This window comes from Ursus arctos, unplaced genomic scaffold (assembly GCF_023065955.2).
Source record: "Ursus arctos isolate Adak ecotype North America unplaced genomic scaffold, UrsArc2.0 scaffold_34, whole genome shotgun sequence".
NCBI classification, from domain to species: Eukaryota; Metazoa; Chordata; class Mammalia; order Carnivora; family Ursidae; genus Ursus; species Ursus arctos.
The window spans coordinates 25,558,719-25,570,726 of record NW_026623030.1 but is presented as its reverse complement, the minus strand read 5'-3'; the positions used below and the strand labels follow the sequence as shown (position 1 = coordinate 25,570,726).

The 12,008-nt window shown below is 52.8% G+C and overlaps 2 protein-coding genes across 3 annotated transcripts in view; one reads left to right on the top strand and one right to left on the bottom strand.

Annotated features, from left to right (window-relative positions):
* Window positions 1-10,983, top strand: part of CCDC92 (coiled-coil domain containing 92) — a 30,893-nt gene extending 19,910 nt beyond the window's left edge. For both annotated transcript variants that reach the window (XM_057305913.1, XM_026514717.4), the window contains exons 2-4: window positions 6,322-6,468; window positions 7,065-7,106; window positions 9,582-10,983. In XM_057305913.1, the coding sequence (XP_057161896.1) occupies window positions 6,339-6,468; window positions 7,065-7,106; window positions 9,582-10,357 (948 nt within the window). In that variant the 5' untranslated portion in view covers window positions 6,322-6,338 and the 3' untranslated portion in view covers window positions 10,358-10,983. The remainder of the gene's footprint in view (window positions 1-6,321; window positions 6,469-7,064; window positions 7,107-9,581) is intronic.
* A 601-nt stretch (window positions 10,984-11,584) lies between these two features.
* DNAH10 (dynein axonemal heavy chain 10) overlaps window positions 11,585-12,008 on the bottom strand; it is a 125,212-nt gene continuing 124,788 nt past the window's right edge. Inside the window, exon 80 of the mRNA XM_048221355.2 lies at window positions 11,585-11,980. Coding sequence (XP_048077312.1) covers window positions 11,834-11,980 — 147 coding nt within the window. The 3' untranslated portion in view covers window positions 11,585-11,833. The remainder of the gene's footprint in view (window positions 11,981-12,008) is intronic.

The window sequence follows — 12,008 nt, the reverse complement described above, 5'->3', positions numbered from 1 at the left end:
TAAGCTTTCTTTCCTAAAAGCCGGTATTTTGGATTGAGAGTCGATGGCCTAATTAGCCTTGGACCTTTTTTAGCTTCTTGTAGAGCACTTCAGATTGTTTCTAAGTAAGAAGTAGGCTTTACTGTCCCTGAGGGTGCCTTGCTCTGCCTCTTTATTCTCTGCCCGAATGCTTCTCTCCAGTGCAAGTGGAAGATAGAGGCCAGCAGAAAATGCTCCTGTTTCCTTTTATGTTTCTTTCTTTCTTTTTCTTTTTTTTTTTAAAGATTTTATTTATTTATTTGACAGAGAGACAGCCAGCGAGAGAGGGAACACAAGCAGGGGGAGTGGGAGAGGAAGAAGCAGGCTCCCAGGGGAGGAGCCTGATGTGGGGCTCGATCCCAGAACGCCGGGATCACGCCCTGAGCCGAAGGCAGAGGCTTAAGGACTACGCTACCCAGGCGCCCCTCCTTTTATGTTTCTGTCTTTGGAGTTAACTAGAATTTCTTTGCTAGCTCTATTTCCATACTTAGATGATGTTCTGGAAATACTGGAAGGTAGGACTCAGTAAACAGTTTGGTATGTTTGCATAACTGTGGGCCAGTATTTACATGAAAATAATGTTTGTAACGTTTATAGCTCACATTTAGCTGTAGCTAACAGTGCTTACTGTACCTAGACACTGTATGGGATGGCATTTTGCTCTTGAAACAACCCTATCAGATATTGTGGTGATTTAGGTGACAAGATGGGGTTCAGATTTAATCCCATACACAGTCTGCCTCCTCAAGAACTTGTCCGTTCTGGTCTCGTTTATCCCACTGAGTTCAGCAAATCTTCTTTGGGCCTCAGTTTCTTATCTTGAAATAAAGAGGGGTTGGAATAGCTGGCTGATTTTGAAGGTTTCCTCCACTCTCAACTTCTTGAGTCCAGGAATCTCCCTAGAAAACCACCTCCGTGCTAGAAATCCTCTCCCATTGAGGATTTGCCTTTGCCCTTGGCCAACCTCTTATTTTCTCCATGGCAATGCTTACTCTAGGACCTGTAGGAGAGCGGAACATGGAGTCCGCAGGAGAAGGCCACAGAGGTCCTTGTCACAGAACACTGGGACGCCATGGCCTGTTCAGGACCAGGCAGCTCCTGTCGGGTCACAGGCATTGCCAAAGGCGTGGAGAGGGCAGTGGGACGGACTGCAGCTGTTCTGATCGCTCGTGGCATGAGGGAATCTAACGTGAATGGGTTATAACTTATTCATGACTAGAATCTAAAATAGCTTCTTATAACTAATTCACAGCTACCACGAGAGTGCTAGTGTGCTATTTTTTCAGATTCTAAAATTATTACCCTAGTTCCACAGGCTTTCTGTTGAGCAAAAGATAAGTCTGCTTTTGATTGCCCAGGAACAAAGAAGTTTCCCATTTTTAAATGGTGGGACCCTTTCCTATCAAAGATATTCCATTGCTTTTAGTCTAAGAAATGTGGTACAGGCACACTTTAAAATATTTCTTCTGGTATGTCAAGGAATTATGGGATGAGGTCATGTTCAAATCAGTGTTTTTTGATTAATGCAATGTAATTCTTGTGGAGAGCTCCACTCGGCAACATTAGAAAACATTGTAAAATTATCTGAAGCCGGCCTCTAATGTATGAGTTCAGATGTGAAGGAAGAATGGAAGTTCATTAGGCAAAAGGGTGGGAGGTAGTTTGCCAGGAAAATTCCAGATGGAGGGAACAAGTCGTGCAAAGGCCCTGTGTTGGGGGAGGGGTGTGGCAGACGAGGTCGGGGAGGACAACAGTGTTGATGGAGTCCCGAGGGGACTGGTGTGGGGTGAGGCTGGGGAAGGCAGGCAGAGCAGGCCAGGCCTTTGGGAATGGGGGCTGGATCCCAAGAGCATTGCAGGGATGCGACATGGTCAGAGCTGTGTTTGCAGATGAAAATGTAGGCAAGATCTGTGTGTGTGCTTAGGAGGGATGTTGAAAAAAAGGTATGTATTTAAAAGGGGGTGAGAGTGAGCCTGGCTTTGGTTCCTCCACATCGTAGCACCAGAGCTGCTCCCGGCAGCGGCCGAGGTGCGGCATTTTGACCCCACATGGACTCATTGCTGAGTCAGCCCCAGAAGAGGACAGGGAGTGTGGCCCTAGCTTTCGGACTGTGCACCTGCCTGGACCCCAAGGACCAGGACACACAGGCGATGATGCTATGTGTACTTTATTCTTTCTGCCCAAGCTAGCTTAGCTGCTTCATAAAGGCTCCAGCTAGGCCCAGAGTGCTTGCCTTCACCCAGCTTCCTTGACAACTTTGCTGGTGAGCCTTTTTGCCATACTGGCTGGTCAACAGTGCCCTGCAGTCATTGTCTGTCTAAACTGGAGTGCAGAGAGCCCGTGGATCCTGCCCCGGTGAGCAGCGCAGTGCAGGCCGTCACATTGTCTGGGGCTGGTGTGGCCGGAGGCACACCACGCTCCCTGTGCTGAGAGGCCACCACGAGGTACCCCGCTTATTTACTTTTCTGGGTCAGAGCATTCGAGATGTGATGCAGACGTTTGGAAAAGCGTCTGATTTTCTGCATGGAATTGAGACCTACCCCAGCCTTCAGGATTCTCACTCACAGAGCCTTAGGGCCCAGAGAAGCTACAAGGCTCAGATGCAGCATTCCCTGATTAATGGTTTCCCTTGTCAGTGGGATATTCCTGCTTTTCCTCAGGGGAGTATTGCGAGAACAAATGACGTAAGTGATAGGAGAGCACTTTGTGTATAAGTGAAGATGGCCCATAAATAAAATTATCGTGTCATCATTCATACATTAATGCCCTGAAAGAGAGGAAAGAACATTACTTTTGAATTAGGATGAGAATTGGACACGAGCTACTGACAGACCATTTGTCCTCATGCTGCCACAGAGCAGCCTCAGTGAGGTCGGGGCTGACATCTCTCCAAGGACCTTCATTAAAAGCAAGTTATCACCAGGAGATGGTGTTAGCATCCCTCCCTGTGCCGGGAGGCCGTCTTGGCCAGGTCTCCAAAACCGATCTCTAGAATTTGGAACAGTAAGCCCTTGTTAAGCATTAATTTTCCCAACATGTAGAGTGAATTGAAAATTAACAGGAATTTACTGCCTAATGAATTTACCACAGGAAGAAATGCATGTGTGGCTTAACCTCCAAATCACGGCCGAGGCGGTCTATTCAGCAGGTCTCCCTTCAGGATGCCCGTGCCCGCTGCTCAGCTGGGGTTGCGCTGGCAGAGCTGTGCACACCATGGGCGGGGGTCCTGCCCTCTGGCTGCCGCCGTGGCCGGGCCCTGGAATGCCAGTCACTTGGAAGCCTGTGATCTGCAGCTGAGGACAGCATCTCTGAGAGGAGAGGAGGCCAGTGTCCAGGCCGCGCTGCCTTTGGCCGAGCCAATAACTGTGAAATTGCTGACAGCTCCCAGTGATGCTTAGAAACAAAATCGGATTGCCTCAAGACAAAAAGCCACAATACAAAGAGCCCACAATTTGTAGTATATGCCCTTTTGGCACAGAAAGTGCAGTGTTGTGCAAGCCGTGCTCCATTACTGGTTGACACACCGTCGAGACGGGGCGAATGCCTTTACTCAAGCAGGATGCATTATTCATGGATAGTAGACGCCCTGCACTTTTACCTTCATCCATCATGCTGACCCTTTCAGGGCGGAGTCATCAATGCTCCTTCATGTCTCGGACTTCCAGAGCGTCTCAGGGAGTCTGAATTAAGCCTCTCAGGACCACCGTCATTTCTTTCTCCAAGTTAGCCACATGTCCCAGCTATGTCTCCGTGGCCTAAACTAGAGGCTTCTGTAGGTTCGTTCTTGCCAGGTCACCGGAGGGATTAGGTCATGACCATGACTGCATGTCACAAGAGCCTAAGGATAAGACATTGAAAGTGTCACTTTCTTTTAAGCTACAGCAACTCCTTGTCGTCGGGAAGTCAGTGACGTTGTCAGCCTTTTGAGCTGATGGAAGAGAATATAGTAGCTTGGACACAATTTGGAGACGTTACTCATTTCCTCGGGCCTAAGTGGGCCTGTGCTGTTGCTGTGTCTCCCAACACCTGGAGGGTGCCCTGCACGGATAGCGTCTCCTCACTTGGGCCTGTTACACCAGCACGGAGTGCAGAGAAGGAGAGAGCACCAGTTGAGTGAAGTGCCACGGGGTTGAAAATGCCTGTCCTCCCACTGTCAGGGCCCCAAATGGAGTCACCACGGCTCCCTTGCCTGCTCTGCGTGTTACAGACTCACAGTCTTCCTGTTCACCTTGTGTTTCTTCCCAAGACTGTCTGCCCATGACAATGGGAAGCTTCAAGGGCCCGTTCTTATTTCTGTACTTGCTGCAGTGAACTAGTAAATTACAGATTTAGTGCAATTCAAGGCTGCTGAGCCACTGAGGCAATTAGAGTGAGAATGCTCAGATTTAAATTTTTTACAAATAAAATGTATCTATCACACTATGATTGGAACAGGGTGGCCACTGAGGTCCTATTTTTACTCCCCTCTCTGCCCCCTCCAGTAGGTTACGGGCACATCTCATCCTGTACTATTGGTGCTAGATAAAACTGTTTTGAAATTTTAGTGTTTCCCATTTTCTTTGAGCAAGGCCTACCTGTAAAGTTAGATTCAAGCAGGAAACCAGAGGGAACTCCTTCCCACAAGAGCACGCCGGCCAGCCCGGCCGCACCCCTCGGCGTGGCTGGCTCCTGCGTTAGGGTCAGCATCCTGCTCTCGGGCCACATGCTGGCCAGGCCAGGCAGCATGGGCTCTCCGGAGCCCTGGGGTGCCGGGTGGAATTCCCCGCCTGGCCCAGGGCCTGGACAGGAGTACCTGCACTTGAAGCAGAGACCAGCCTTCGGGCTGGAGACTCAAAGGCGGCTCACAGCTCCCTGTGGAGCTCTGTCTGATGGACTTGACCCTAGCCTCAGCTGTAGCCGGCCTGAAGCCGAGTTAGAGGCCTGGGAAATCTCATCTCTATTCCCTAGAAACCATCACTGCAATTTGCTTAGCTAGTTCCCTCTTGTTGGATTCTGTTTGTGGTCTTTTCTGACTGTGAACTGCTCTGTAACAGCCGTTGTCACGGCTACCTCTTTTCACACAAAAGTAAATCTTGTTCTTCGGTTGATTCTTAGAAATGAAATCCCAAATTCAGGGGGGTGATATATTCCCAGGCTCCAGACACACTTTGCCAAATGGCACCCCCACCCCCACCCCAGACGAGGGGAAGCGGCTAACACTGCCACCGGATGCTGTGCCGTGCCCCTCTCCCCCCAGAATGTCCTTTTGTTCCTCTGTACCTGTTCCCCTTACCCTCACTCTTGGGCTTGCCTGTCACACTCTTATTTCCTCCTTAACTTTCCTTTGGAGAGAAGCCTGTGGCCCGAGGAGATCCTGGGAAGTGTTTCCGTGTGAGTGAAGATGCATGTCTAGAGTTCCAGTTATGAACTTTTCTTAGCTCCTGAGCTGGGGTATAAATATGGCACTGGTCTTACAAATCACAGTGACTGGTGTCACCCAGTGTGGTGACAGTACCTGGGTGTGTGGTCATCTGCAGAGCTATCCACATACTGGAACCCCTTTGAGAAGTGGTGTCTCCTCTGGGAGGGCTCTTTGGCATAGCAAATGAGGAAAAATGCACTCTGAGCTTCTGTGTTTGCAAGAATAATTTATAAGGAAATAATCCACATTTTGTTCTTTGCATTTTTGAGTGCTATGCAAGGCGTCTTAAATTTCTTTGGTAGCTTTTCCAGAAAGACCAATTGACTTTACCACATTTCTCGAGTTACAGTAAAGGCAGAGAATCTGAGGCCCTGAGTGAGCAGCTGATGATTGATGACTGAAGCCACTGCGGGCAGGGAGGCAGGGTTTGGGGACAGACTCCAGATTCCCATAGTCACCACAGGGCCCTTTCCCAAAGAATGATGCGTGGCTCCTCTCAGCTCTGTGAAATTCAGGGGCTTCCTTCTGGAATTCTCCCCGCCTCTTCCTCCTACTCCTTGCTTTGGTCAGCTCTCAATATCATTTTGAGGAAACATTCACCCCGTTGCCCAGATGCCCGGTTTTTCCGAGAGGAAGCTGTCAGTGTGTACTTTGTCAGGGAAATCTTTGGCAATCTAGCAGTTTCGGTCACAGTCTGTTGAAGTCTCTGTGGCATGTGGAAAAGCTAAGATTTGGAGTCAGGCCACATTTGATGTACCCCTTCTGCCTCCAGAGCCAGGCCTCATGCTGCCCACAACTGCCCCAAAGCCAAGGAGGGCGGGCAGCAGGCAGCGCCCTCTTCCAGCCTTCCACCTGCGACCCTCATTGTCAGAGACAGCCACCAGGGTCCATGTTTCCCGCAGGTCATCTGGATGTCAGCATGGCAGCCACAAACCTGGAGAACCAGTTGCACAGTGCCCAGAAGAACCTCCTGTTCCTTCAGCGGGAGCACGCCAGCACCCTCAAGGGGCTGCATGCCGAGATCAGGCGGCTGCAGCAGCACTGCACAGGTACCGGGGGCCCCAGCATGCCCCCCCCCTCAGCCCCGGGCCGTAGAGCAAAGCAGGACCTGTTGTCGGGACTGTTTGAGACAGCGGCCGGTTCAGAAGCCGTGCCAGGCTTGCTTAGGCGGGGAGCGAGAAGGGATTTCACTCTTCTCTCTGACGTGCTTAAGCCCACCATCGCTGGAGTCCCTCTCAGGGTCTTCCTTCATCCTCTGTGCCTAATCGACACGCACCAAGCATGAAGCTGCAAAGCCATTTTTTGGCATACTGAGGATTTAGGAGATCAAAATGCAGTGGTTAGGATTCACAGTGCATTTTGGAACCGACTGCCGAAGTGTAACACACAGAGCAAGCTGCTCGCTAACTATGGATGCCGGAGTGTGTCTTAGGGAAGGAAGGTCTCTCTAAAGACTAGGAAGGACAGTGGCCGCTGGTGGCTTGTGCCGTTTGCACGCCTGCCACTAAGACTGCCAAACTCTGCTCTGTCTGGGCAGGACTTGCCGGCTGATCGCGGGAATCAGTTGTGCATTTTCAGAGTTGATGAAGGCTTAGAAACCTACTGTAAATGTAAAAAATTAACATACATATGGTTTCCTTTTTAGATTTAACATACGAGCTGACACTCAAAAGTTCGGACCAGCCAGGTAAGAACTTCCTCCGCAAAAGGGAATGGTGGTATTATTTCTGGTTGTGGCACATGTTGGTCCCATTTGTTCACTAGCTACACATTTAGCAGAAAATGCATCTGCTAGGAAGAGTTGCCTGTGTGACCAGAGCTTTCTAAGAAAAGATGGGAAGGAAGTTTAGACTCTGAGGTGTTATGAGGGGCTGTCAGTGGAGTGGGAGGGAGAAGTGGTCTTATTTTCTTTTGATGGACACGTATATTCGGGATGTCTGTTAGAAGCCTTTCTTGACTTTCTGATTTTTCTCCAGTGGATATGTGTTCCTTCTCTAATCAAGAAATCAATGTAATTTAAACCAGAAAGAGAACGAGCAGGGTCCCAACTCCTCTGTCCCTCGAGCCTCACCCAGGACCTGGCACAGAGCAGGCACTCCTGACACAATGGTTGAGTGAGCAAATGACTGTAGATAGTCCCCAAAGGATTGTGAATGACTTTCTCTAGACTGCAGTCCCAGAAATGCTTCCCCTCAACCAGAATCCTCAGGGACCCCCAAAGATACCAGCCTGACGTCAGCTGGGGCAGAGGAGCTAGAATGGGGGCCCCTGTGGCCAGTGACCATTAGCTTGCTCCCCTGAACCGATGGGGATTTGAAAAGTACAGAATCCACACTGGAGTTAAGATGCCTTTTCCTGAATAGGCCGCACTATAGCAGTCATTATTCATGAGTATGTCCAAGTCCGGGTAACAGACACAGACCTTTCCGTGGGTCTCAGTGCGCTGCCAAGCACTGACTTTTCCATTTGTGACACTCAGGTTACAGTCTCCTGAGTATGCCTTTCAGGGGCCCACGTGTCCTTTTGTCTGTGTGGCAGAGGAGGGGCCTTACTGAAGAGACCGGACTCTAGGCTCCTCCTCCCCCACAGCCCTGGGCCAGGATTGGGGCCTTCGGGGACTCAGGAGAACAGAGTGTCCTGCACCCCTGCCATGCACACCCCAGGAATCAGGGTATCTTCATTTCCCACCCCCTCCTGACCAGGCCAATCTCAAGATTAGTTCTTGCCCTGAACCCTCTCTGCGCACAGGAGGGCGGACCTCACATGCCTGAGCCCTCCTACCCTGGCCTCTAGAGAGCCCCTCGAGGTTCTCAGCCCTAAATTCCGAGGCTACCCACCCACTGTCCTCAGCAGCAGGGTCTCAAGGTGACAATTGGAGGCAGTGTGAGAGCTCCCAGCCGGCCCTTGGCGGGGGGGGGGCACATCTCCCCTCCCCAGGACTGGAAGTCACTGCTTCATGTTAGTGGATGCAGAACTTGCTCCATCTAGGGGCACAGGGGTGGGGGGAAGATACAGGCTCCTGGACCTCCTCCCCTGGAAGTTCTGATTCGAGGCTCAAGGAGGAGACCTGAGAATCTGTTTAAAGAGTGACACAGTGAGGGGCACCTGGCTGGCTCAGTTCCAGAACGTGTGACTCTTGCTCTTGCGGTTATAAGTTTGAGTACCACATTGGGTATAGAGATTAAAAAGTCATTTAAGTGATGCAGTGACTGAGCACTCAGGCAGCTGGGGAAATCTGGCTGTAGGTGATGAAGAGCAGTTGCCGCAGCTCAGTGCATGTGCAGCTTTTATGGGGAAAGACTGAAACTTCTAGAAAGGATGTGTGTGGAGGAGGAGGTAGAGCAGAGCTCCTTGTAGAAGAATGGAAATTGGCAAAATAGGAGGTGCTGGTCCCTGGGAACAATGATCACCAAAGAGCAGCTCTCTGGAGTCTCAGGGAGGCAGGGGCAGGCAGGCAGAGGAGCTCCTGGAGAGTCGGGAGCCAACAAACATCAGTCCGTAGCCCTGGATTCGGGGCCCCGCTCGGCCCGCATCCTCATGTGAGGTGCCCGCAGACGCCCGCTTCCGGCAGGCACAGGCCCAGGCAGCCCGGGGGGAGTTCCTGAGCGGCTGGGGGTAGGTGCGCACAGAGTGGGCTGGGGGCCAAGGCGGAGCCCTGGTCCAGGCACAGGGACACCCGCCACTCTGAGACGTGATGAGTGGGGGCACCCATGTGGCAGGGAAGGCTGCAGCCTCCCCTCCTGTCTCCTCTGCAGCTTCAGAGTTTTGTGCTTAGACACAAAGAAAGTCTACAGTTGTCTTTCAAAATGTGCTTTGAATGGAGCGGGCGCTTAGTAAATGCCCAAGCAGACAGATGGATCTGCTAAGTATTTGCCGAGGTCTGATACCCTGAGATGGCCTGTTGTGACTTCAGCATTTCTGAAGTTTGGAGGCATTCTTCTATGCAGTGAGCCAGGGAACCGAGAGCTGGAAGGTGCTCAGAGAGCGCTCGATCCTCACCCGGGTGAGGAGAGAGGGGATGGAGGCGGGAGCACGATGCCCCCCCCCCCCCCGCAGCCACCGGGCACCCCCTCCCGCCCTGGGGAGGGGAGGCCGGCCCAGACCAGACTCCCTGCCTCTGCTCGGGGGGTTCTAAATCCTATCCCCCGGCTTGTTCTTCTAGGAGGTGGGTCTTCCAGAAGCAGTGAACTAAAGAGAAGATGTGAAGAACTGGAAGCCCAGCTGAAGCTCCAGGAGAACGAGAACAACGAGCTGCTCAAAGAGCTGGAGCAGAAGAATGCCATGATCGCGGTGCTGGAGAACACGGTCAAGGAGCGGGAGAAGAAGTACCTGGAGGAGCTGAAGGTGAAGAGCCACAAGCTGAACATGCTGTCCAGCGAGCTCGAGCAGCGCGCCAGCACCATCGCCTACCTGACCTCCCAGCTGCACGCCGCCAAGCGCAAGCTCATGAGCGCCAGCGGGACCGCGGACGGCAGCCCCTCTGGGAGCCCCGTGCTGGCCAGCTACAAGCCGGCCCCCCCCAAGGACAAGCTGCCCGAAACGCCCCGCCGCCGGATGAAAAAGAGCCTCTCGGCCCCCCTGCACCCAGAATTTGAAGAGGTCTACAGATTTGGGGCCGAGAGCCGGAAACTCCTCTTGCGGGAGCCCGTGGATGCCATGCCCGACCCCACCCCATTCCTGCTGGCCAGGGAGTCCGCCGAGGTCCACCTCATCAAGGAGAGGCCTCTGGTCATCCCCCCCATCGCCTCCGACCGTGGCCCGAGCGAGCCGCAGAGCCCAGCCCGGGAGAAGCCGCACAAGGCTCACGTGGGGGTGGCCCACCGCATCCACCACGCCGCCCCGCCACAGGCCCAGCCCGAGGTGGAGACGCTGGCGGTCGACCAGGTGAACGGAGGGAAAGTCGCGAGGAAGCACTCAGGGACGGACAGAACTGTGTGAAGCCTGCCCCAGGCGAGCTTCACCCTCGGCTGTCGATGCACTGTGATCACTACTAGGAAAAACTCATCCACGCCTTTTTTTTTTTTCTTAATTCCCATGCATGCCAAATTTTTTTCAGACCTGTCAACAGATGATTCTTCTCCTCTTGCTCTCTTACACCAAAATACAATCGTGTCCCTGCAGAATACGTATTTACTAATCGCTGTGGCCAAACACCTGTGTGCCGAATTGCTTGCTTCTAATCCCACTCCGTGTAACCTCCGTGTGCTCGTGGACAAAGCACAGGCCACAGGCTGCATCACTACTCGACGTTAATGAGATCAGATAGTCACACGCCTCATTATACAGCGGGAGCAATACCTGCCGACCGACCTTGACCCTCTCGCTCCAGCTTCCAGGGCAGCCCGTCAGGAGCAGCCCCCGCTCCCGCCTGGAGACCCTGTAACCTCCCGACAAGCCTGTCCCAGGGCGGCACGGATAGCCGAGCAGCTGTATATGTATATCATGGGAACTAAATAAGATGATGTTACTTCTCATATCACCACAACCTGAACGTGTGTTCATATTTTTTGTTAGTTTTATCCAAAATGTTCAAGATCCCAACAAACTTTATTTTCTAAACCTGCCTCTTTCTGTTTTGTGTCTTTTATTAAACCACCTGAGGGAGGAGCTGGGGGGGAGGCTGTAGGAGGGAGAAAAACAGCTGCCCCCCCCCCATAACTACGGCATTCTCACCCCATGTTCTCTCCCAGGGCTCTGGCCCCTGAGAAGGCTCTGTGCTTCCAGGCTCTGGCAGAAGCTGCTTGTGCCCCTGACTGGCCCCTGCCCCTCTGCCCTGCTGGTGCTCCACCCCGCCCCTCCCTTGCAGAGTAAAACCCCTCCTACCCTCCAGCAGGTCTGGCCCCAGGGTGCATGGAAGGAAGGGATGCCCAGGAGCCAGGTCTGGATGTCGTAAGTCCGCACCCAGCTGCACACAGCCCCAGCCAGGGTGTGGGTAGGAGCTCACGCAGGAACCACACGCCAGCTCAGGGTCCTCACCCTCACCCAACAGGCCGGAGGACTCTGGGGGAGGGGTGGCAGCCAACGACCTTGGCCATCTCTGCTGGGGGCAGTGGCATCAGCCCAGGAAGGGGACTCTGCCGGACCCCACCCAGCAGCCCAGCACCTCCACCTAATCCACGTCTCCTCTGAGAAGGGAAGGAAAACGACATACCTTGAAATGGTCTCTAGTGTTTACTTTCCAAATACGCAGAATCCTTAGAAACAGTTGCAAAAAACAAAACCAGTTGCTTAATTTCTACAGAAAGAGTAAATCGGCTGATTTCTCACGAAAGGAAAAGCCGTGTCCGTCCACCCCTAGCCGCTCCAGGCCCTGAGAGCTGACCGCAGCCGTGACCGTTGTTGCCGGATGCCCACATTTCCACTGCCAGCCACGGATGGACGGGGCTGGGCGTGCGCGTTTCTTGGCCCAGAGGGTCAGTCGGAGTTCAGCGTGAGGCACACCCCCTGCAGCACCCAGTGAGAAATGTGCTTTGCGGTGAAGAGATCGGCTTCAAACACCAGGCCAACTCCCATGGCATTCCTCCTCATGGAGGTGGTGTAGACCGGCGTCCGGAAGGTGTTCTGCAAAGGAGAGGCAAGTGAGGGGCCC